This window comes from Neolamprologus brichardi, chromosome 11 (genome assembly GCF_056152115.1).
Source record: "Neolamprologus brichardi isolate AB-2024 chromosome 11, ASM5615211v1, whole genome shotgun sequence".
NCBI classification, from domain to species: domain Eukaryota; kingdom Metazoa; phylum Chordata; class Actinopteri; order Cichliformes; family Cichlidae; genus Neolamprologus; species Neolamprologus brichardi.
This window is the reverse complement of record NC_142114.1, coordinates 4,094,258-4,120,826: the sequence shown is the minus strand read 5'-3', so window position 1 is coordinate 4,120,826 and position 26,569 is coordinate 4,094,258. Positions and strand designations below refer to the sequence as shown.

Here is a 26,569-nt window from a genome sequence, read left to right as displayed (position 1 = left end):
ATGAGGTTCACTAATGAATAAAAGTTGTGGCTTTAATGCAGTGGCTGTTTTTTCTCTGTCTCTCAACAATACTGCTCCCACCCCCCGTTATATACACACATCAATACGACAGGTTTAATATTATGTGTGCTGTTTATTCACCTTTTCATCTAACTTCTTCAAGGACACGATCTTTGTGTTTATTTGTTAATTAAGCACCTTCTGGGCATCATTTTGAAGCCCACGTGTTATCACAGATTTGCATTTTGTTTTTATTGTGTGAGACAAAACCAAAAAGTGAACATTCAGCTGCAGGTAAAAGCTATTATTTGTTGCTTTTGTTCAGCTGACCTGAAATGTAGAGCAAAGCATTTCCATCAAGTCTCAACAAACATCCCTTTACAAAGGCAGGCAAAAGTGAGAAAAAGGTTTGCAATATCAAACCAGGTCAGCAGCATGTGAAATGAGTCATATGGTCAGATGTTTTTAAAGATCTTCAGAAACAAAAGGAGAACATGTGGATGCACCAAAGGTTTTTTTTTTTTTTTTTTAATGTATACAGAAGATGGCTGTAGTAGAAAAGAAGCAGGAATAGAAAGTAGAGCCATGCACATAAGTTAATAGCATAAAAGTGGTAGTAAAGTGTAATAAAATAAATTAATATGAATCTGACATGGGTGGGGCACTTGATGTGAATATCTATGAGTGGTGAGGAATGCAGAAGATCAGTGGGAGTGGAAGATGAGAAATAAAAACCACAGATTGAGATGTGCTGTGTTTCCCACAGTGAGCACACAATACACTGTTAGCACTGGGCATCATTTTAACCATAACATTGTTTGCATAAGGAAGGGTGACTAAGAGAAGACTCATAAAAAGAAGTGCGTGATTTAGCATTTGGTTTTAAATAGTTTCTAAATAGGCAGTTCCTTTTTCTTGACATAATACCAAAAGTGAGATTGATACACTTCTTCTATACAGCTGTGTTGTTTCATTCAGTAGTGGTATTTTTCTGTGTGTAAACTTTCAATTTCTTCTGTGCATTCAAATGGTTGAACAGCAGGTCAGATGTGAACCCAAAACAGCCTGTAACACATGTTAAAGAAAGGTAGACAAAGCTTTCTCAAAAGCTTCACAGACAAATAGAGCATCTTTTTTGAAATGTCAGTTTTGGAATAACGTGCAATTGCAGGTTTGGGTACTTAAACACTGATTTATGCTGGAACATAATATTTATTGTTGTGTGCATGTTAGTTACTCATGAAAGGTATCATTTATGCACAGCTGAACAGCAGGTCAATTGTGAACCGAAACACTGATTATGTATTCTATGTGGAAGCGCTGGCCATGAGAGTCTGTGATGAGTTCCTTAATCTTTGTATGTCCGACATATTTTACATATTTGAAAGCTTGGTGAGCATAATAGTAATAATGTCCATAATGTGAATAGACTATACTACTTATGAGGGGTAATTTTAACAAAAATCGTTTTGTATGAACTATTGAAACTATTAATTTCCAGTTGTTGCATACTAATCGGTTTCATTGAATTATTTTAGTTTTGTGAGGGGAAAACGGGAGAGTGGGGGGCTGGGTGTGGTTTATTCTTTAACGAATTTAGTAGTTCATAGGCTTAGCTAATACCCATTTTTGTTTGTATATATATATATATATATATATATATATATATATGTGTGTGTGTGTGTGTGTGTAACCATATTTTAATACCTGCATAACAAAACTATTGTTATGGTAAGTATAACGCTTTTATTATGAAATAAGACAAACCGGAAGTGCGCTATGCAGGTTGTAATCACGAGTACGGAACTGTTTACGTTGCGGTATTTGTGTATTTGGCATATCCTTAAAACTGGACGAAGTCCTGCAACGTCAACAAAACCAAAGACTTTGAATTGACTCGAAGGGTTTGTGCTCTTATGGAGAAGCGAGTTTTGCGCTCATTGTTACTGTGAAATGTTTAAACCGCTGTAACGTTTCTGTCCTTCTCTATTCGTCTGTGTTGCAATACTTTTTTATATATCGTGTTTGTTTTTTAAAATGAGAATGAAGCCGTCTGTGTTAATATGATAATTTAACAATTGTGGTGTCAAGCTACATTTACTAAGAAATAAAGTATAATTGTAATATCCTAAAGTGAAAGTAAAACTATAACTGGGGATAGCGTAACGTTTCCAATAAAGCGCCATTCACGTATAGTGTAGTACTGTAAAGTAATAGGTAGCGTAGCTTTTCTTGCTTAAGGCTTAATTTCGAATATCTAAAAAATATATGCAAAAAGCATACTAAAATACATGGCTTAACATATTGAAAAAAGGAGTAGGAATAAGCATAAACTTATTTAATACCACCCTTTCTCCACTGTTTTGTAATTATCACTTTACTTCCTGTTTATGTCCTTTCCTATCATAATTCCTTGTTTAAAATTTGCCGCATATATTTGGTTTTATAAACCCAGTAACATACCAAAAAGAGGTATTTACACATATACATCATCTTGGGGATGAATGTCATGGTAATTGGTTAAAAAAAACAAGAAATGGGTGCACAAGTATTAAATTATTTTTGATTTTCTTTAATCCAAATGGGCCAAAAAGTATACATACAGGTTTAGTTATATGTCCCTTAGCAAGTCACACCTTGACCGGATGGTAGTCTTTTTGGTAATCATGAACAAGTTTCTGGCTTGGTTATTTGGAAATTCTTGTTGACAGAATTTGTAGATTTAATTTAAATTGGTTGTTTTCCTTGTATTGTATTGTACTTGGCTTTTACGAATAGTCTAAACATTTTCAGTAAGGTTGAGGATTTGAGAAGGCCATTCCAGAAGCTTAATGTTAGCATACTTTATCCATTTCAAAACCAGTTTTGATATGTGTTTGGGATCATTGTCCTGTTGGAAAATGCAATTGTTTCAAAAGTTTCAATTGTCTAGCTGTTGATTTGTGGTGAAGTTAAAGAATTTGGAGGTAGTCCTCCTTCATTATTGTATCCAATTTGCGCAGTTAACCAGTATCACTGGCAGCAAACAGCCCAGAGTATGATGCTACAACCACTGTGCTTCACAGCTAGTAAAGTGTTCCTAGGTCATTGTTGCCAAACAGCTCAATCTTTGTCTCGTCTGACCATAAAACCTTTCCCCAGAAGGAATTTGGCTTGTCCTTGTGGGCAACTGCAAATTTCAGTTGAGCTTGAAGATGTTGATTTTGGAGCATTTTTCTTAGTTGGTACCCTCTCGGTCCATAGCAATTTAAAACCTTACTTCACAGTCATGCTGGAAGTTCAGTAGTTCTATTGTTGCAAAGAGAAAGTAAAATTTGAAGTCAATCATGATAACTAATGAGAAGTTAATAGGCCTTGGCCCGGTCAAGTTAAAGTACACTGTAGAGCCTGTATATTTGTTTTTGACCCTGTGTGGATTAGAGAAAATCCAAAATAAATTCAACCAAGTTCTTGTGCAATCATTGCACTATGAAAAAAGCACAGTTGAAAAAAATAATTAAAAGCCCAAGACTACGATTAATTTATGCCTGCTTTTTATACCACAACTGCATATACATATGCAAACACATGCATATACATTTACATATGCACACTCGCATATCAAAAATAGAAAATACCTGCTGTAGTGCAAAGTAAGTGTCTTTGTGAATTGCCTGTTTGAATCATATCTGCTAGATTATCTGTGTTAGCAGGAGTGATGCATGTTTGCTTTTTAGTTCGTACTAAGATGAGAGGATACTTGCAGTGTTTGTGAGGTTTAAGGAGGATTTAGTAGCAATTTAACATCAACTGACAACAACACACTGATATTTTCTTTTCACAGATGACTTGGAAGGGGACACTATGTATCCTCCTCTCCCTCAATGTGTTTCTCAACCTATCCTCTTTCTGTGATGGTCATCCCCACTCTGCACAAACTATAAATTCAGGATCTGCTGTCAGAGTCTTATCCAATGATACTGCAAAGAGAGGTAACCCAAACTCTGAGAGAGTAAGGCCTTTATTAAAACAACCAGTTTATAATTAATGCTAATAAATGCCTTCTGTACCCATGCATTTTTTTCCAGTTACTTTGGATCCTTTGATCACTTTAATGTTGGGATTTATGTACTGAGTTACAATGACAACAGTGTACCTGAACTAACTGGTGGAACTGGAACAGTCTTTGCAAGCCTTCACAGTGTTTTGATATGTTCTTGTTGTGTGTCTCTGCATGATCCCAGCTGGGGTTGCAGTTGAGGTAGCAGGCTATGCTGATGTGGCCAAACAGATCATTGACCTGGCTGTGTTCGGTGCTGCCCAGAACCGCTCTTACAGACGGCTCGCAGACTTTACTGACACTATAGGAAACCGTGTCAGTGGCTCAAACAACTTGGAGATGGCTATTAAATACATGTACAATGCCATGGTGCAGGATGGGTTGGATGTACACCTGGGTAAGTTTTACAGTTTTTATCCAACATGTGTTTCAGAACGTACGGGAACTCCAGCTGATTTCTGGTGAATATAAACATAGCTTAATTGTCTTATCTAGAGCCAGTAAAAATCCCACACTGGGTACGGGGGAAGGAGAGTGCAGAGATGACTGCTCCTCGAGCCAAGACTCTGGCTATACTGGGATTGGGTAGCAGCGTAGGAACACCCCCTGAAGGTAAAGACCATAGTCGTATAAAACAGCTTTCATTTCATCTGTTTCTCCTTTACTGTTCACTGATTGATTGTTATTCCTGTAGGTATTGAGGCAGAGGTGTTGGTAGTTCAGTCTTTTGAGGAACTGAAGCGTCGAGCCACTGAGGCCGCAGGAAGGATTGTGGTTTTTAACCAGCCATATGTTAGCTATGGAGAGACAGTGGCATACCGTGCTTATGGTGCCTCTGAGGCAGCCAAAGTAGGAGCTGTGGCTACACTCATTCGATCAGTCACTCCATTCTCTATTAACAGGTATATCTGTCTTCTCCAAGTGTCCAGCTATCTGACTGTCTAGAAATGTTGTAGTGTCACTTTGTCACTGGTATATTACATGCATCTCTGTCTTTATCACTTCCTGTGTAGTCCTCACACAGGCTGGCAGGACTACCAAGACGGAGTGAAGCGCATCCCCACAGCCTGCATCACTGTGGAGGATGCTGAGCTGATGTGGCGTATGGCACAAAGAGGTCAGAAAATTGTGGTCAAACTCACCATGGGAGCCAAGACCCTTCCTGATGCTGACTCTTTCAACACGGTGGCTGAGATAAAAGGCTGGCAACACCCTGAGCAGGTAGCTTTCACTCACTCATAACATAGATATGCATGTTTGACAAATTTATCTCATCTATTATTTGCCTAGTTTCCACTTTGATATTACAGTAAATCCGTTTTGTCGGATGTTACACATAAACCACAAGGAAATCAGATGTCCCAATAATCCTTTTTTTAATCTCCTTCTTAGTTTTTTCTATCTTTATCTTAGCTCGGTGAAGAAGGAAATAATAGTGTGGGTTGTTTTTGCTGACTGAAGATATTCCGACAGCCCTTAACTCTGCCTGTATTTTGTGTTTGCTTATGTGATTTAATCTTTCCAGGAACCAGTATAAAGTAGGCTTTCATGAGAACACTGCATTATTTAAACAATACTAACCACCCCCAAACTGTGACAGCAGATATCCTCCACTGGTTGTGCCAAAGGTTTCTTCCTGTTAAAAGGGAGTTTTTCCTTCCCACTGTAACAAGTGCTTGCTCATAAGGGGTTGTTTTTGTAATATTGTGGGGTCTTTATCTTACAATATAAACCACCTTGAGGTCACTGCTGTTGTACTTTTTAAAGAGATATTCTGGTAAGTATAAGTGATTGTTTTCTTTTCTCTTCTCATTTGCCTCGTAAGCCAATTATAACATTTTGACCATAAAAAAATAAAATTTATAGTTGATCAGTTCAACTCAACTAAATGTAACCAAGCTTTTTACTACTCCCAGTATTTTTTTAAATATGCAAACTGCAACCAGTCAGTTTACATGAAGCATATCAGTTGCGATATAAATATCATATTATTCCAGTATGGATTATATGTAAGGTTGTTACTTCACAAAGGGAAAGCAAACTCACAGTTTTAAGTAGCAAACCTTTTCAATATCAGACTGTCAAGAACAGAACGAGATGACAAACTATGGCCTGCTTTAACTCTAAGCCTAAATTACTACATACTGAACTGCAGAGTATTTATACCTTTTCAGTTCACTGCAGGTGCTTTGTATTTATGACACATCTAACCTGATGAATATTATGTGCTCCTGCAGAAACTTCAGTGTATGCAAATACAGTTTTTAGAGGAGATATTTTTAGAGTCCCCTGCAAACACTATCCAAGGTTTCTGGGCTTTAGTGCTAAATGGGCTTAGAGGCATGCTCAGCGCCATGTACATGATGTATGTAAATATATTTGAGTTTGTGCTACAACGCCTCACCTAGAAGCTGAGTTGTAACATAACCATAAATCTCCAAGAAAGATTACTGAATAGGAAACAAAGAATTTATTTACAACTATCTTACAATATTAAATTAAGTAGAAAAAGGAAAGCAAATAGACACCAGGGGTTCTAGGGCCAAAGCAAGTAAAATCCCCCATTCTTACTAGAATGAGAAGAAACACTGAGCTATGTGTTGAAACAAAAATACAATGCCCAAGTGCTCTGGCTGGCCACAAAACAGGAGAACAGTTGTGTACATAAAATGACAGCAAACCCTTACCAAACTTCCACTAACATACAGATTGGTTTCCTTAAACACAGAGCAACAGAGCATGACAGGTCCCACAGGCTTGCCACAGTTCAACTCCAAAGATCACTTTAGGTTACACTGAACAGCACAGCTCCAGCAACCACACATCTTAGAGCCGAGTGGCCAAACAGTGAGGAGCGCTGGCTGCTGGAGCCGTATAGGCAGTTACTTAAATGAGCAAAATGCTACTGAGCTGTGGCAATCGTGTATGTGTGTGTGTGGGAGACCTGGAACTGGATAGTGAGAGAGCAGCTCTCTTTCACCAAGAGGCCAAAAGGTCAGAGAACATAACAGTTTGCAGTTAAAACGAAAGGGACAGATTTATCTTGGCGTACTTGAAGTAACTGTTTGGAGTTTGTACATTCACACAAGGCAGCTCATGTTGGGTTAAACCAACATGTCCTAAATAGCTGAGCGGGTATGTAAATTATAGTAGCAGTTATTTGCAAAGACAAGTGATGAAAGGTGTGTGGAACAAACATGCAGGGAAATTGGGGGGGGGGGGTCTTGTTCAATTTGACTACACTGAATTTTGCATCTCAGTTTATCACGCTCTGTGTGAAATTTCCATAGTGGCATCTGATAACCCCGGTGTATACTGTATATTCGTAGAGGTTGCCTGGTATGCGGATGTTACTGTTGTTGTTAAGGAAGTGTGTGTGTAATATCTGCTTTGTTGGCAGATGAAGGTATATGATGGTATACGATGGTTGTTCTTGAAAATTTCCCACTAATGTGGGATATATGAACTATATCTGTGTAAACTTTGACTCCCTCACAAATGCAAGCTTCCCCCCTTTAACAGTTTAAAAAGTTCACATCCTAAATGCAAAGTCCAAGGTAAAATCCGTCAGGACTCTTGAACCAGAGCGCTGATGTAAGCTTTTACTACTCTGATATAGGAACCAGCATTTGGAGCTTTATTATAGAAAGGGAAATGAAACACATGACATGGCTGACATCATCTCTGGCCCTGTGACTTTGTGCTCTTGCAGTAGCAGTTATCGTGGCTGACGTATTGTCTATGTGCGTTTGTGTGTGTGTGTGTGTGTGTAAGTTCATTAGACGATGTACATTTGGGGCTGAATGAGTCATTCCCACAGTTTGTCACAGACTTTTTCCACCCACTCCAACTTCTACATCTTTCTTCTTCCTCCTTTTAGTTTGAAGTTTTAAAAAAGTTTTAAGCTTTCAAATATTAAATGTGGTATGAATGATTTCTGAACTGACTGTAAATGTTAACCTCTCTTTGTTGGGGAAAACATGCTTGGATATTACATACACCACAATGAATCATTAAAAAAAAAAATACATTTGTGGTCTCTTATAATTTACACTTTTAACCAAAGCACATTATGCGGTCTCTGCTATGGCCACAATGTACAATCAGGCTTTAAACAAAGTCATAGCAATGCTAACCAAGTGGCTGAGTGTATATAAATATAATATCAAGTTAACAGGGGCAGGATTATTTTTCTGAGTGTAACCAATGTAAGAATTACAGTACAATAGAAAAATAAATCCACAGTTTGAGGTTTCATTTTATATACAAATGTCCTGATGTTTCAGTGCTATTGGTGACCCAAATCTGTGTGTTTATAAGAATGGTTTAAATGCAGAGACGACTTGACTGCAAAATCCCTCATGCAGTTTGTAACCTGGGATGAACTGGCTGTATATGATTCTGTTAATGTAAAACCAGGCTAGCTGCTGTACTGGCCTCTTTACTAATGTAATGTATTTGCAAATACTTGAGAACTACAGCGTGGGAATATTATACTGTAATGGAATGGGCCCACTTGCCTCCTTGGATGGGAGCATCACTGTTGTAGCGAGTCACTTGATGGGAGTGATCCCCTTCTAGGATGACAGTGCTCCCATAAATGAGGAGTTTGTGTGAAACAGTAAATATATCTGGCCTCCTGTTAAATCCAGAATTGAATTCAAAATCCTTGTCTTGAATAACCAGTCCCAATGACCTTATAGTATCACCATATCACCCCATTAGAGCCCTTCTCTCTTGGACTGGGGGACTCTGGACTTGTTGTTTCTAGAGTATTTAAACGTAGAACTGGAGGCAGAGCCTTGAGCTTTCAGGCCCCTCTTCTGTGGAACCAGCTTACAATTTGGATTCGGGAAACAGACACTATGTCTACTTTTAAGATCAGGCTTAAAACTTTCCTTTTTGCTAAAGCATATAGTTGGCTGGATCAGGTGACCCTGAATGCTCCCTTAGTTATGCTGCAATAGGTGTAGGCTGCTGGGGGATTCCCAGTACTTCTTCTTCAATCACCTTTCTCTTGTTAATAGACCTCTCTGCATTGATTGCACTGCTATTAATCTCTGGCTCTCTTCCACAGCATGTCTTCCTTCTCTCCCCAACTGGTCGCTGCAGATGGCCGGCCCTGAGCCTGGTTCTGCTTACTTGCCTGCTTACTTCCTGTTAAAAGGGAGTTTTTCCTTCCCACTGTTGCCAAAGTGCCTGCTCATAAGAGGTCATTTTTATTGTTGGGTTTTTCTCTGTGTGTTATTGTTACCAAACAATATAAAGTGCCTCGAGGTGACTGTTGCTGTGGATTGGCGCTGTATAAATAAAATTGAATGGAATTGAACTAAATATTTCATGTATGACTTTATTAGTCTTTCACGTATGGAGGGATTTAACCCCTCCTGGAACCTCTTCCAAAAACTAGTCATACTTGTTTAATCTTCTTCTAATTGTACTGCAACTAACTTTAATATTTAACAAACTAACTGAGGCCGGTAGAGGCTGTGGCTTTCTGTTTTTTGTGCAGTTTTTTTTTTTTTTAGCACTGCATGGTCTGACCTTGGGATGAATTTACTGGGATATATATGCATAGTATTTCTCACTGTACACTGTTTTTGGGAAATGGCCTCATAGCCCTTCCCAGATTGATAGACAGCAGTGGTTTCTTCTCTCAGACATTGCTGATATCTTTACTCTGTAACTTTGTTTTATACGGGTGCTCACACTTGCTGATGAGAAATTAATCAAGTGCATTTGATTAGCAGCAGCTGGCTTCTACTTAAACTCTTGGAAGCAGTAAAGGTGAACTTAATTTTTCACACACTGCTGCTTCACCTAGCCTGAATCTTTTCTACATGAAAACTTATGAATTAAAAGAGGGTGGAACTTCTCACTATTTATGCATCATTCACAAATAGTGATGTTACCAGTAATAATAAAGATAAACTCCTTACACTTTTCCTTTGCTAAGTAGATACTGTAATTTAGACTCCCCAGTTTAAACTTACTTTGGAGGAAAAAAATTAATTACTGTAAAGCATTCTGTGAGAAACATCGGTATCTGGAAATAATCACATTCCAATGTTATAGTTTAGACATCTCAGTCTGGAATCAAATGGGTGACTAACCAACACGTTGGCATATATTACCATTTCAGTTACATAAGAAAGCAAACACTGTGGAAAAAAAACACATTGGTTTTTACGGGAATGTGCAGACTCTGGGTCATTGCACGGACAGGGCTAGATCAGGTCAGAAAATGTTTTGCAACCTTGAACAACGGCTCATCTACATCCCACTGACAGGAATCTTGGAAATTCCTGTAAGTACAGATGCACTGAACCATGTGCTCTCATCTTTTTCTTCGTTTGTTTTTTTAAAAAAAAAAAAGAATCTCACTTTTCCTGTTGATACAAACCTTTTTATTGTTAAAAAAAGAATCAAATTAACTGGACTTTTAACTATTTGTGTCGACATTAATAAAAAGTCAACAGGAAATGGGCAGCACTGTCTGCCTATCTGTTTCCTCAGATTACACATTTTCTCTTTATCTGTACAATCTCTCTAGGTTGTCTTACTGAGCGGACATTTGGACAGCTGGGATGTGGGCCAGGGTGCCATGGATGACGGAGGCGGAGCCATGATTTCCTGGGAGGCCCTGTCACTCATCAAAGACCTTGGTAATATACAGAGAAATACTTACAGTAAATCACAGATAAACCTCAGCAATAATAACATGTGCATATTGTAGAATGCAATAAAAGCTCAAGTTTATTAGTTTTGCTTAAATGTTCATCAGAAAAAGGAGATGGCAAACGTACCTATTCATGTTATTAATTTAAAACATTTTACATTTGATTAGCAGAGCATCCTCTGTTTATTTTTATTTATTTGAGTCACAAAAGTTACAATGAAATCTAATAATTCTATTAGAAAAAGTGAATGTGTTCATTAAAAAGAGAGGAAACAATCAGTATGTGCAGACACAGAAAGCAGAATAACCAGCAGTGGCGATACTGAGACCAATTTAAAAAAAAAAAAGACCATTAAGTGGAGCTAAAGTTTCCAGTTGTAAACACAGGGACAAAATGAAAAACAAATCCTCTGACTGTAAACAGTAATTTCACCCCAGTGTTTGCAGAGGAACAAAATACACACAACTACAACAGGCCTGCATATAAAGTACAGTATTTTTGTGGACAATTTACTTGAATGAGCCTTGGACAAGGACTGGGTCATCAATCAAAGACTACAAAAATCTTTTATTCAACAAAAAAAAAAGAAAAGAAAAATTTCATTATTAATATTTGGAGCCGTTATCATCCTCTTTCTATATTGTGTATGTGTCTTCATCTCTTTGTAGGTCTGCGTCCAAGGAGAACTTTGCGAACAGTGCTGTGGACAGCCGAGGAGCAGGGCGGAGTCGGAGCACAGCAATACTTTAATCTACACAAGGTACTGTCTGCTGTTACCGTGCCAATCAGTAGAAAACAAGCACGGAGCCAATGTTATTCCAGCTGCCCAAAAAGCAGGAAGGGTCACAACTGTGAAAAGGCAGTTTAAAAAGGCACTTCCACCAAACTGAAGGGACTTGGCTAGCTCCCATGTTTTCCTGTGCAAAGGATCTAAATAAGAATCTGGAGTCTTACAATTTCCTTCTTTGGAGTAGTTGCTGCACACTAGGCCCTGACCTGTAATATACTGCGTTTTAAAAAACAGAAACACCAGTGTACCATAACTGCCCGTGGGACTGGTCCAGTTCTTACATTTGATGTATAATTACGTTTTAAATTGCCTAAATTAGTTAAGGCAGCTGCTCAAGGTACTTATAGTGGCTGGCTGAGTGTGTATGCTTTGTTTGCGAGTACTTTGGTTCGGTTTGCTTTCTTTCACCTTTTATCTCTGATCATGACATGTTCCCCCTTTTTGCGTCCTCTCTGCACACAGGTAAACATGTCTAACTTTGACCTTGTCATGGAGTCCGACTTGGGGACATTCACCCCCATTGGCCTGCAATTTACAGGCAGTGATGCAGCACAAAAGGTGATATTAAAACCCAACTATTTAAAAAAAATAGTGGTATTAGATTCTGAATTCTGCCGCACACAGATTTTGCAAACTGACATGAAAATAGCATCTTGTCCAGTAAATGTACTTGTTTTTTCATTAAAGTCTGTAAAGGTTTCATATATTTACATGTAAAAAGGAAGTAGTAGGAACCACAGCATCTTTCATGTTAATGTGGAACCAAAACATCTGTATGTTGTCACTGAATGTTCCAGTAGTGCTCAAATCTAGAAATTACAATCATAATATTGTCATAATAGTTATATAAAGATAATTTCCTGTGTCTTTTTCCATCTCGACAGGTGATGGAAGAAGTGGTCAAACTTTTGGCTCCCATTAATACAACCAAACTCGAGGCCCACGGTGAAGGGACAGACATCTCACCTTGGATGCAGGCAGGAGTTCCAGGTCAGTCTAATCAATATGCCTGTCTGCAACTAAATGGTATAACTAAAGGTTTATTTTAAAGGGGAGAGTAGGGACATTGGAGTTTGCATTTTCTCTCTATGCCTCCATGGGTTCTCTCCATCTTCCTTCCAATTAACCTAGCATGCGTGTTTTTTTAATTGATTGTTCAAAATTGGTCATAGTTGTAAATGTCAGCATGAATAGCTGTCTGTCTCTGAGTGTTAACCCCATGACAGCTGGGATAGGCTGGGGAAAGCCACATCACTAATGAGCACAAAGTTAAAAAGGAAGTAACACATCCTACTTTTAGTGGTGGGAATTTTAATGATCTCTCTTCGGCGGAAAGTGCTGAGCACAAAGAATCACATCCTCACCGATAGCCTATGAACAGATTCTAGTTAATACAATCTGGCTCCACTTCCTTAAAGCCAGTTGGGTATTTTAACTAGAATGACTTAAAACTATGAAGCAACACTTCAAGACGTCTAAATTATGGATATTAAAGTTAAAGTTGTAACAGTCCTGTTACTGCTAATACAGTATAGAGTTGAAATAAAGTGTAATAAATATAGATTAATCAAATCAATTGTCTGAAATTGTTTAGTGTTATATTTAAAAAAAACATACAGACCTCTTCTACTTCCTTTTCAACTGTATCTCAGTTTAAATCTCTAACTGCGAGTACAAAAATCTAATCAGCCAGTCACATGGCTGCAGTTGAGTGCATTTAGGCACGTAGACATGATCAAGACAACCTGCTGAAGTACAAACTGAGCATTAGAATGAGGAAAGAAGGTGACTTCAATTGGGCCATGGTTGTGGATGGTAGACAGGCTATTTCAGAAACTGCTGATCTGATGGCTCTGATCTCTGAACTCACAGCACATTGAAGCTTGAAGCAGATGGGCCTCAGCAGCAAAAGACCACCGTACAATAAGCAAACAGATTCCAGTTTACACAGGTTCACCAAAATTGGAAACTTTCATTGTTGATTCTTGATTTTTGCTATGATATTAAGATGGTAGGATCAAAATTTGGGGTAAACATGAAAGCATGGATCCATCCTGCCTTGTGTCAACAGTTCAAGCTGCTGGTGGTGTAATGGTCTGGAGATATTTTCTTGGCAGACTTTGGGCCACCTATTACCAACTGAGCATCGTCTAAATACCACAGCCTACCTGAGTATTGTTGCTGAACATGTTCATCCCTTCATGACCATAGTGTACCCATCTTCCAGTAGGATAACACACATGCCTAAAAGCTCAAATCATCTCAAGCTGGTTCAGTTACATTTTGAATTGGCTATTCTGTGTTGCATGTTATGAAAAAACAATGAACCCTTGAAAAGGTTTTACCTAATATCGAAAGTCTGTTTCTGTCTTGTTGTTACTTTAGAAATTTGTTGAACTATTTTCTGCTCTTTTCTTCTACACATGTGTTACTGTTTGTTGAAGATGGATTGTAACATATAGAAAGACACTGACTCATATATTAACAGTATAAATACATTTTGGGCACAAGCAATTTATCAGTTTTTTCATAACTGAATTTGTAGTTCATGACGGCCTCATTTGCTTAAAAATTAAAATACATCTCTTTAAAATGAACACTACCACTAATAGTAGTAATATTTTTTATTGCCTTGTAGTCATTATTTACAGTTTTATAAGACATCGCAAACCACAAAATACTCTGAATTACATTTAAATAAAAAATAATAATATATTGTGTGAAAAGAAAACAAAATACTAAATGGAAATTTGAAGACCATGGATGCCACATTTTACATGGTACAGCCGACTTTGACCTTTAGAGAAACTACCCATTCTGTCAGTGTAAAGAAGTTTAACTACACTTTGAATCCCTCATATATTTTAATATAAGAAAAAGAAGTTTCAGCGATACCTCTCAATTTTGTCTATTTGACAAAAGAAATGCTGTTGATATAAATGATAAAAGTTCATTAGCTCGAAACTTTTAAATGCATAAAATTACAAAAAAATGTTCTGTAAGCTCATTGCACACACTTTCTTGTAATTATGAAAAAAAAGTTAAACCTTTATTTACCATAGGCCCACCTGAAATCCCATTTTACAAACGGTCTTAAAATGACCATAACCATGTTACTGTTTATCCTAGAGACAAAGTTTAAACAGTCACAGAAAGGGGAGAGGACAAGCTTTACGGGGAGATTTGGTTTATTACGGTGGCACGAGGCATTCATAAGGTACTGCTGTCTCAACATGGACAGAAAAAATAATCTGCACCTATGGTTTACCACGTGCGCTATGCATTACCACCAACCATTACCTCAATAATTTTGGGCTAGAGAGAAAATTCAAATGGTTACTGAAAGATGAGAATTACTTTTTTTATTATTTTAAAGCCAAGCTTCAAAAATAAGTCATTAGGCCTTTATAAATCTTGGTCGATAAAGGAGAATATGTTCCTTTTTTGTGAACTTTTGAGAGCCAATAATGAAAAACAGGAACTTACTGTCATTTAATTGTTCTGTTTTTTACTTTCATTTAGTATGAATGGCAATGGGAAAGTCTTTATCTATTAGAAAAGCTGTAAAACCTATCAAAAAGAAAAAACCCCAAAACAGATAAAAGTCTAAATTGTCTGGACTAAATGTAAATGGACTAAATTGTCCATTTACTTGAGCAACAGTGACAATCTCAGGGGAGATGATAGAGAGGATAGTACAAACATTTTTGGTGTTTGACCTTTAGAGTTTTCTTACTGGAAATCACATGTCATTAGTCAATATTAATAGTAGTGGGGTTACTTAGAGTCCTCTAGATTTGAAGTTCTCCTATTTGCAGACAGGGGACTGCTGTAAGTAAGAGGAATAACCTGAGCACAAGTAAGGTCACGTTAACTTTAGAGACTCTGAGATTCATTTATAGGATTCGATGTAGGATTTTGCAGCTACGCAATCAAGTGAGAAGGAAAAAAGTAACACACATACACACAAATACAAAAAAACTTACAAGTGGAGAAGAATTTACTTTTATTACAACAGATCTATTAAAACAGTATGTGTTTTTATAATTTCCATAAAAAAAGAAATATAAGCACCTCTACACATCATATTGCAACCTATATAACAGGAGCTGTCATATGCTGACAAAGGCTCCTGACAGCTGAGCAGCCAACAGCTAAATCAGCTTTCATGCAGACCTGCACGGTACCATTTTTTTACAAGTTGGAAACCAAGTACTTCAAACGAACTGTGCCAAGCAGTAAATACAACAATCTCCACCAAGCTGTAGTCTACCTCAGTTTTTCAGGATTTTGAGAGTAGGCATTGGTTAGTTTCTCTTAGTGGTTTTGTAAACGTTAAAATGAGGCGTTTTGTAGAAGTGAAACATTGCAATCACAAAGACACCATAGAATAATGTGTGAAAGACGACTTAAAACCTCATTAAACATGTGGTGCAGAAACACCCCTTCTTTGATGTATTGAAGAGACAGATTAAGCTGCCTCAATTACAGTTAATTGGAGTTTTACATTGTTAACGGTTTGTGAGTGGCTCACGCCCTGCTTCAGGACACTCTGTGCTTTAAGAATACTTTCTCTTTTCTGGTGATTGTAGGATACGAAAACATACACTGCTTTTTGTAGTAGAAAATCATTATAAGTGTCAACTGTTAACATCTTGACGCAGCAGCTGAATGCTAGAGTTATCCACAGAAAAGATCATTTCTGTGCACATTATTCATAACTGAGGGCCAATTTCTTGCCTTTCACCTGAGAATTGATTTTGTAGTACATAGTGTTGGCGTGTTATTCATTAACTCCCCTCTATGAAAAGGGCACGATCTGATATCCTCGTGTTGGTGTTGTTCCCAGATCATCATACTAAAGGTTGTTCCAGGATCAACATTGCAAGTGACCAATCAGAATGTTGTGATGTCATACTTTTGCGACTTCGGGAAAAAACGGCGTAAAACAAAAAACTGTACTTAAGCTGCGAGAAACCGCCTTTGTCCGCCGATCAACGGACCCTAACCCTGACCCTAACCCTGACCCTAACCCTAACCCTAACCCTTTAATAAACGCTAAGCAGAATTGATATTGTCCTTACAACATTGGAATTTCATAAATGCACGAATGGGTTGGTGCACAAAAGAATAACGTCACAACAATGTGATTGGTCACTTGCAATGTTGAACCTGGAACAACATTTTCATGATGATCTGGGAACAACACCAACACGACGATATCAGATCATCCATGAAAAGGCCTCAATCACACTAAATCTTCTTCTTCTTTACAAACCGCCTTCGACGAAGGCGCATTTTTAAGGGTCTTCCTCGAGGCTGAGTCGAGGACTCTTAGATGATCGCTTGATGTTGGTTGTAGGAACACCATGGGGCTGTCCAAGGGAAAGGTGACGGTGCAAACACCACAATCTGTGCTGGGAACTTGTGCCTGTGTAGCTTAAGTGCAAATACAAGGAACAAGTAACCCTGACAGGATCCTCCACATATATGCCATTATAGTGGAAGCAAAAAAATTATTTTTTTTTTGCATGACTTGATCATCTGAAGGGCCACAGACCTGTACTGCGGAGGGAAATCTGCTGGGTTTTCATTGACAGCTGCGTGCTGACTGATCTTCTTTCTGGGGCAGCAGTCTATTACTGCCCTAAACAATGACACAGGCAGTATTAGCTCTTCACTTAAATCAGCTGTTCTAAAACTTCTTTTTTAAACAAAAAAGATTCATGGCCCCAAATTTGTAATATTTATTTAACAAAAGAAAATTCTAGCATTTAATTTTAATGAGATTAAGCTCATCCGTTAATGTCTGCTGTGGCTTTATGACTTAGGAACAGGGCCTGCCCGACAAGAGCCATCTATCTAAATAAACAACTGAAACTAGTCAAACCTCAAGTTGTGGCATTAAGTAGCTTTAACAGCAATAACAGTATGAGCAATTACAAAGCAGAGCTATGACACTCAAGTAATAATTTAAGTGTCATAGCAATTACTTGAATCCATGTGAGAATTTCATTATATGAAAAATGGTTTTTTTAAAGCAATCATTTGCTTTACAGCAGCCAATGTGCAACACATATAAGCCAGTCATTTTACTGGCTGAATACATAGTTGAAATGCTTTTCATTCATTTCAACTATGCAGTTATTTATCTATCTCATAGTGTAGTGGCCTAACAGCAAAGTGTCTAACTGGGCTTTCGGCATAAAAAGATTTGCAAAATCAAACATGTTTAGCTATCTGCTGTCCACATTGTGATATTATGGGGGCGATTGTGGCTCAAGAGTTGGGAGTTCGCCTTGTAATCAGAAGGTTGCTGGTTCGAGCCCCAGCTTGGACAGTCTCGGTCGTTGTGTCCTTGGGCAAGATACTTCACCCGTTGCCTACTGGTGGTGGTCAGAGGGCCCGGTGGCGCCAGTGTCCGGCAGCCTCGCCTCTGTCAGTGCGCCCCAGGGTGGCTGTGGCTACAATGTAGCTTGCCATCACCAGTGTGTGAATGTGTGCGTGAATGGGTGGATGACAGGTTGTGTAAAGCGCTTTGGGGTCCTTAGGGACTAGAAAAGCGCTATACAAATACAGGCCATTTACCATTTACCATTAGCATGGAGTTTGTTCAGTGCTCTGCTGGGAGAGCCACAGACATGGATCATGCTGGCGCTCTGAGGGAATGCAATATTGCATGTTTTTTGAAGTATAACCTTTGTAAGGAATGTGACTCTTAGATGATTATTTTGTGCCCAAATTGCAATAAATTTGCCCAAAAAAATAAATTCAAGCTTGACCTGTGAAGTCTGCACATGCAGTTTTATGTCCCAGTGACCACTAAAATTAAATTTTCCACCATCTTCCTATTCATTTAATCAGCACTTCAGCTGCCCAAATAACTGCCCAGAAGCACAGAAAGTGGCTGTGACAGGACTTGCTTTCAGCAGTTTTCTAGGTTTACTGAATCGTAACATAAATTAGCAGAGATGTCGATACCAGCACTCCGCTGCTAGTGAATAAAGCTGAAATTAAGTGCCATGAAATAATGCGCACAAGTATAGACAAAAAAAATTTAATCTAAGACTTTTTTTATTTAATAGTAATTTGTCTCTGTCAGGCTTCACCTTGCAGACATTTCAGGAGTTCTTAAATAACGTGAGAGTTGGCATCACACTTCAGATACCAGCAGGGTTGTAGATCTGTAGATTGTGATCTTCACACAGTTTTAACCCTAATTCTGTTAAGAATTTTCTTATCTACTACCTACTTCAATCTTCAAGTCTTTTTAGTGTGCATTTTATGTGCAAATTTTACTTCCAAAGATGGTAAGGTTCAGTGCCAACATTATAACTTCAAAACTTGCTGCACTGGCTGTTTGCTTGCTTTCAAAGTGCCTCAGATGTTGGTTAATCTTTCCTCTTTCTGTTCTCCTATTGCATATCATGTGGTTAGTTAGTACTGGGCCACGTAAATGAACACAACATGTTCAGACATGGAAAACCATAACATGAAGTGCCCAGTGTACACTTTTTGTGCCGATGCTAAAGCCAGAGGAAGTTTGCAACTCTGCAGTTATTGATCCTAAACACTTGCACTTTGCAACAATATCACTAACAGCATGGAGTAGGTAGGAGGTAATACATTTCATACACTGAGAAGTTGCAGCAGTGTCATCCTGTTAGAGCACCACACTCAAATACAATGAGTTCTTTAAAGCAAACCCGTTCACTCACAAATGTCTGCAAAGGCAGGCTGCATGGCTAGGTGCTTGATTTTATAAACACCTGCGGCAATGGGACTGAAAATACTTGAATGCAGTGATTGTGTGGCCCAATACTTTTCTCCATTTAGTGTTAAGTTAGCCAATCACCTGCCAGGTTTTTTACAAATAAACTGTAAATGAATTGGTGCTTATAAACTCTTAACTCCACATTCAATTCACTCTTTACTGAAAGCTTCATTCACTCAATCATACACACATTGAACCACCAACCTTCCAACTACTAGATGACTCATGCTACCTCCTGAGCTACAGCTGCCGATTGTTTAATTGCACAACTTAATAGATAGTTTGAGCATTACTAGAAACATTCGGGGCCATGTCCTTGAATGATGACACCACAGAGGAGTTTAAATCAAACCACTGAGATGTGGCTGAAGTGCAGGTTTTCAGCTTAAATTTAAAGGTTTTAACAAAAGTGTTTCATTAAAAGTTTAGGATTTGCACTTATTTTTACAGGCTGGATGGAACCAGGCTAATCTGATCTGGCATTTTGAAAATACACTGTGAGAGCAGATATCTATAGATTTCCCCAGTAACTGCTTCTTAGTCAAAGGGTGCTTTCCAAAAGTACCTCCTATCTCCTTTGCCTCTTTTCCTCAAGGAAAACGTCATTGTACTTAATCAAGGGCAAAGGGTGGGTAGGAGAACTGATAAGGAGTTTAAAAAAGAGAAGAGCGGTGTGCTGAGAATTCGAACATACACTAGTCTCCTAACAATGTAATGCCAGATATCTGCTGTGTTGTAACTACAATGATCAGAAGATGGACTAAAAAAATACACACGTTACTTTGCCATGTGTAAACCCTGCTGTTTTTTGTAGGCCATATAAATGAGAACAGCCTGTGAAAAATCTCTCTTCAGTACAAAGGTTGAAATTTTAAAGAAAAGGGAACATTAAAGTTGGAAATACTAACGCCTTAGACATTAAAAAACTGTTGGATTTTCTAAAACGGCAGCTAATTAGTCCTTAGTGTGTTAAATTAATGCGTGAATGCTGCAATACGCTATTAAAAATAAGAAGCGATGCACACTTTTACACATTTTCAGTTTGTAATGATGCAGGATTCTTCTGGATAAGTCTTGCTTTGCACCGGAGTCCTAACGCTCAGCAATTTCTATGAAAGAGTTATTTCTTATATCAAAAGAATATTGATTTCAGCGTCCTCTCATTTAGCTGAACCGCCTCACTGTTTTCAAAGAGAAACACGCATATCCATCCATCACTTATCCCAGCTCACCTGAAGTATACATTGATTTATGATAATCCTAACAGCAATTGCAAACGCAAACTAATTATAGAGAACCCTAAACACACTTTGATCAGTTAATATATCTCATAATCTTTAGAGAGCTTATATACATCTGATTTTCATGCAAGGCAACAACTGAACAAGTGGGTTTTATTACAGCAGTGGGATGTTCAGAGTTCAGCTCTGCGTTCAACAGGCTGTTGTTTAAAAACCAAATATATCAGCAGGTCATAAAAATACATTTATGAATGAATGAATGAACATTTACATGATCTGCATCGCTTTGTTTATTATTTCAGTTGTTGTCGTGAATGGTCGGTAGACGAGAGTGGTTCGATCCAAACAGTATTGATACCAACGCTGGTATTGATATCTGATTGATCATAGTGTGATAGGATCGATGCTTTGATTCTCTCCTCTAAGTTCAGTATGTAGCCCAGTGGTCATTAAAATGTGTTCAGAATTTGCATTTGCATGATGATTCAGCTCATAGAGCATGCCACACTTCTCTCCACTATATAAGCTACCTTTATAGTATAAGAGTACTGGGAATACTGGCCCTGTATTTACTTGGTACCAATACAGCGACTGATACCAAAATTTCCAGTATCAAACACAACTACTGGTCGGATGACATTGCAATAAATTATAGGACAGCATTTTCTCCTCTCCAGGCGATCGTGGCTCAGTCGTTATGCCCTTGGGCAAGACACTTCACCCGCTGCCTACTGGTGGTGGTCAGTTGTCCGGCAGCCTCGCCTGTCAGTGCACCCCAGGATGGCTGTGGCTACAATGTAGCTTGCCATCTCCAGTGTGTGAATGTGTGTGTGGATGACTGAATGTGTAAACGCTTTGGGGTCCTTAGGGACTAGTAAAGGCCATTTACCATTTAGCAAAGGATGGTCACAGTCTATCCTAAAGTAGCAAATAAAGAAAGCACTAGAAGCAATGTAAACTAGTCCATGTATTTGGAACACACACAAAAAACAGTGCTTTATATCTTCAAAATAGACGTCACTGTTTTCGTTCACCTGCTGTTTTTTGAGGGCCATGAGTAACTCATTTATCACGTGTTAGGGTTAAATGAGATGTTCTTTTTGATTGGGAAGAAGTGACTGATGGATATCTGCACTGCATATCTACTCCAGTTATGCAATGTTGAAACCATCAACCATCATCAAGCATCAGAGTTGGGTGAACATTATAATAAGTGTTAGAAATGCCTGCAGGATTATTGCCTTATATTGGGTTCTACTTTCAATTTGGTAGATCGAGCGGATGGTTAAATTAAAGCAATACACATTTTTAAATGGGCTTATTTGCAGGTTTATATTGTTTTACAGTGCTCTACTGCTGCTACACAAGCAGCTCTGCACTGTAACAACAGTAAAAATATAACAGAGCACACTCACTCATGACTCTCCAGACTTTGCCAACAAAGTGGGAACTGACTCGTCTTTCAGGACTAACCGCCGCAAACATCCAGCATTGAACCGGTTCAGGAAGCAGCTCTCGGTAAAATGAATGAGCATAATACGCGGTTGGGGTTGTACTGCTGAGGAATAGTAGTGAAAATGAATTTAACCACTGCTCCTTCACTTCGTCTTTCTGTGGCAGTGTATACAAAGGGAGTTTACGTTCGCACTGAAGACAATAACGCCTCCTCGACGTGACTGACACCGCTAACCAAAACCAAACTGTTTCTGGGTTCTTCTGTTTGTTTCTGGGCAGATTTCAGTTTTTTACACTGCCATCTACAGTACTGTATTATGTAGTGCAGGTTCTGTTTACTGCAGTTTATTATAGTTTGATGAAATTGATTAAAAAAATCAATACATTAAAAAAACAAAACAGTTTAGTTGTTTATTAGGATATGTGTTACATTCTCCGACCTTTCACATCTTATTTCAGTTTGTACGCATTTCACACTTTGTATTCATCGAGTTTCAGGTATGTTACAGTTTGCTTAGCATTCCTAAACTTTCCTATATAAATGTATATTTTTCTATTCATCAATCAATTATTGTCCTGTTATCCTTATCAGAATCGCAGGAATGGCTGGAGCCTATCCCAGCTACCATATGGGGAGAGGCAGGGTGCACCCTGGACAGGTCACCAATGTGACACAGGATTATATTTTTTCCATTATATCTTACATTTCAACCTTGAAGTGATGTTTAAGCAGAACTTTATGCTAATTTTGGATAAATGTGGGGCCACACTGTTTTAAAGGGAACTCACGTGTCTGTGAGTCACTGGTCAGCATTACTAGCAGTGGGAATTTTTTTAATAATCTGGATGGAAGCTAAAAGATTTATTTAGGGAATGGGTGGAGATTTTAAGACTTCAGCATTATAAAGAATAACTCAAGTACAAGCAGGGTCATCTTGGCCTTTAAATGGTTTTAGAAAATAGTAGTCTGCGGTTCCTTCAATGAATACAAGTGTATAAAAAGCAGAATAACAATTACTACACCCTATAAAAGAAAAGAAGAACAGCAAATAGTCACCATAACAGAACTTTTTGTTACAACAAATCTGTTAAACCTATATGTGTGTGTTTTTAGCTGATAAAGTAGCCCTCGCATTACATACAGACTCATATACAATACAACATTAACAATACTAATGTACTCTACTAACTTACCCCTCATTTCTTTATATTTTGCTTGGAAAATGGGAAATGAATGCAGTGATTTGATGAGGCAAGCACAAACATACACGGAAATATACTATATAAGGCAAAAACAGAGTTTGCAAAATTCTAACAAGTTTAAATATATATTTGGTTTGACAACCTGAACTCTTCAGAAGTCTTCAGGAATAGTTCTCCGTGGTTCTTAAAGAACATTCAAAGCTCTTCTTTGGATGTTGACTGCCTTTTTGTCAGTTCTCCCATCATCTCTGTCAAGATGACCCCACGCTGCTTCAATATTGTTGAGGTCTGGTGAGGCCAATGGTATTGCATAGTGATTGCACTTTTCTACAAAGATAATTCCATCAATTATGATAAGACCTCCAAGACCACTGGTTGAAATTCAGTCCCAAACCATGAGAGACTCCACCGTGTTTTGCTGTAAACACTCACTGTGGTACGTCTCTGCTGACCTCAAATTGATGATGATTTGAACAAAACTTTAAAATTTGAATTCATCACTCCATCAGAGCCTCTGTTCTCATCCAGTTCTCGTGTAAACTAAATTACACAGTTCTTGTGTAATTTAGCATAAGTCAGCCTTTTCTCCCTGTTTCTCTTCCTTAGAAATGGCTTCTTGATAGCCATTCTTCCACTGAGACTATTTCTGATGAGGCTTCTACATCTGCTGATAGTTTTCTTCTCTTTTCTTTTTAGGCCTGCCACATCTTCTTTTGTAAACGCTTGTAAAACATGTCAAAACATGCCCAGTTTTCAGCTATTAGCTCAGAAAATCCTTTGTTAACTGAATGTCACTTGCTAAATATAGGTTTAGTATGATTTCTAGGTCACAAACTAAATTAAAGCCTTGAGTACACAGTAAATACAACATTTTCTAATACATAAACATAAGCAAAGCATTTTTAATAGCTTAGACAAGAAGTCGATATAAAATTAGAATGTAAACTGAGGCTCAGAGCAGATTTTTTTCCTTCGGTGGTTTTCGTTAGTTTCAAATTACAAGGACACAAATTACAAATTACAGCTGTGACCAGTCACAAAGCGAAATATTCTAAAGGAATAAATCAGACACAATGACGATGCTTCTTTACAGCTGCAAAACTCTGAGTCCAGAACTGTTTCCAGAGCTGAAGTTTCAGATTTTCCAGCATGTTTTGTGACGCTCTTTGTGCATCATTCTGTCCCTGCGTCATCCAGGTGCCAGCCTCCACGTGGCAGACAGCCGTTACTTTTGGTTCCACCACAGTGAAGGCGACACCATGAGCGTCCAGGACCCTCGAGACATGGACCTCTGCTCGGCATTGTGGGCCGTGGTTGCTTATGTCGTGGCAGACCTGCAGGAAATGCTGCCCAGATAGCACGACCTGCTGTGAACTCTACATCTTTACATAAAGCAAAACTCTTGTTAAATTATATTTCTAAAAAAGACTTGATCCAAAGTGCATTCAGATGAAAAACTGACATTCTGTTCAAAATGATTTCTTTGTTTTTGTTTCAAGACAAACTGCCACCTTAGTTAGTGACACAAACTGATCAGCCGTCTTGTGATACAACATACATCCTCTTTTTTGCACGACAGTATAACCATCGATAAAAGCCTAACAGCTATTTCATTTTGCACAAATGCACTCCTCCGAGTTTGTGTTTTTTCCATCTGACCACATGCAACTTTCTGCACCATCTTTATACTTATCAACCACACTGTGTTTGTGTGCTGTTTCCTTTACTGTTACTAAAACTGAATCTGAAGCAGAGGGTAGAGCAACCATGGCAGTTTGTCTTGAAACAACTGTAATATCCACATTATGACTTTTTTTTCCATGAAAAAAGTTTTTCGACTCGAAATTTTAACTTTATTCTCAAAATGATCTATACATGTTTTTCTTAACGTGGCCCTAACACTCCTTCGTATCAAAGAGATGCTTTTATATAATGATTTTTAACACAGAAGAGTATATTATGTTATGAATGAGGAGAAATTATTTTTTAATGAATGTGTTTTTAAATTTAGGGTTATTGTAGACAAGGAGGGATAAAATATAGATCTGAGTACTGTAATGTTATGTGCAATAGGAGGTTTGTTTAAGGTGTGTGAAATTAAAGAAATGGATTACAAAGTTGGGGAACTCCTGAGTCCATGTCTTTCTCTGTTTCTAGTCTTCTTCAAGGAACCTTTAAAAGCTTTAATGGTTTTCACTTTAAGAAAAAAAATCATTTGTGGTAAATTTTTCTAAGTATTTTCAGAGTCTTTGTATTTCCCCCAGTGCCAGTTTCAGTTTAAGTAACAGCTGACATTGTTAAAGTATTGATTGTACTACACATTAACACCCATCTTCTCTTTAACACCCATCTTCTCTTTAACACCCATCTTCTCTTTAGCTGCAGTTCTTTCTTTTAATGTTGTTTCTGTGAAGAAAGGGGGAAGAATGACACCAGAGCAAACCACACTACACATCTAGTTCACAGAAAGAAGAAAAAAGCAGAATAGACGAGCAGGAGCAGATATGATGGTGGATCACACATGGGAGGAGAGGAAGTAAAGATTATTAATCACTTTGTGCGTGTTATGTAGACCATCACAGCCGATGCAATAAACACAGCTGGGATCTCTTACCCCATGCACTGACAAGTCAGCACTTCCAGTGGGTGAAGTCAGGGATAGTCAGCCAGCCAGATAAACTCAGCGTGTGTTGAAACACAGAAATGATCAGCTTTGTGTCGTGTCTGGTGAGATCTTCATGTGTCAGTAACACTGACTCACACTCAGACAGTTGTGGTCATGAAGGAACACAGTCTGCATCTGTGGGTGTTTTGCATGCTGGAGTTAAACATATGTGCCACTGACGTGTCCTATTTAAAGCACAGTGCTTTCTGAATTTATTTTATCCTGCTTAACTGAATTTCAGTATCCTCAAATGTCTGTGAAGGTTCTCAGTCATCCAGGTCATCGTAGTCAAAGGAGCTTGCAAAGAAAAGCGTCTGGACTTCTTTAAGTTACTTGAAGAAGTTTCACCTCTCATCCGAGAGGCTTCTTCAGTTCTAAGGTCAAATGGTGGAGAGTCCCAGATATAAACCTAGTGGGAGTGTCCCCCCACAGAGGGACAAAAGGACCCCCTGATGATCCTCTAATCGCCTGAGCCAAGGTGTGGAACTGGGTGTGGGTCCCAATCAGCCAGAGTTTCAGGTGAGTTCATTGTGAAACCTGGCCCCACCTTATCATGCGAATTCCTGAGGTCAGATGGCCCAGGGTGTGAGTGGGCGTTAAGGCGTCTGGGAAGGGATCTCAAAACTGGATTATAGATGGCAGAGAGTTGGTGTCGTAAACCACCGCCTCTGTTCAAAGATGGTCGCTCACAGTGGACATATATGACTTCTTTCACTCCTCTT

General features: G+C 38.4%; 1 protein-coding gene across 1 annotated transcript; it reads left to right on the top strand.

Moving 5' to 3' along the window:
- Window positions 1-1,780: 1,780 nt before the first annotated feature.
- Window positions 1,781-25,300, top strand: LOC102777951 (carboxypeptidase Q-like). The gene is made up of 11 exons (XM_087847998.1): window positions 1,781-1,904; window positions 3,824-3,971; window positions 4,224-4,436; window positions 4,535-4,651; window positions 4,734-4,941; window positions 5,053-5,260; window positions 10,593-10,704; window positions 11,388-11,479; window positions 11,972-12,067; window positions 12,394-12,499; window positions 24,380-25,300. The coding sequence occupies exons 2-11, from the start codon at window positions 3,824-3,826 to the stop codon at window positions 24,538-24,540; spliced, it is 1,461 nt and encodes a 486-aa protein (XP_087704124.1). The 5' UTR covers window positions 1,781-1,904; the 3' UTR covers window positions 24,541-25,300.
- Window positions 25,301-26,569: the final 1,269 nt, after the last annotated feature.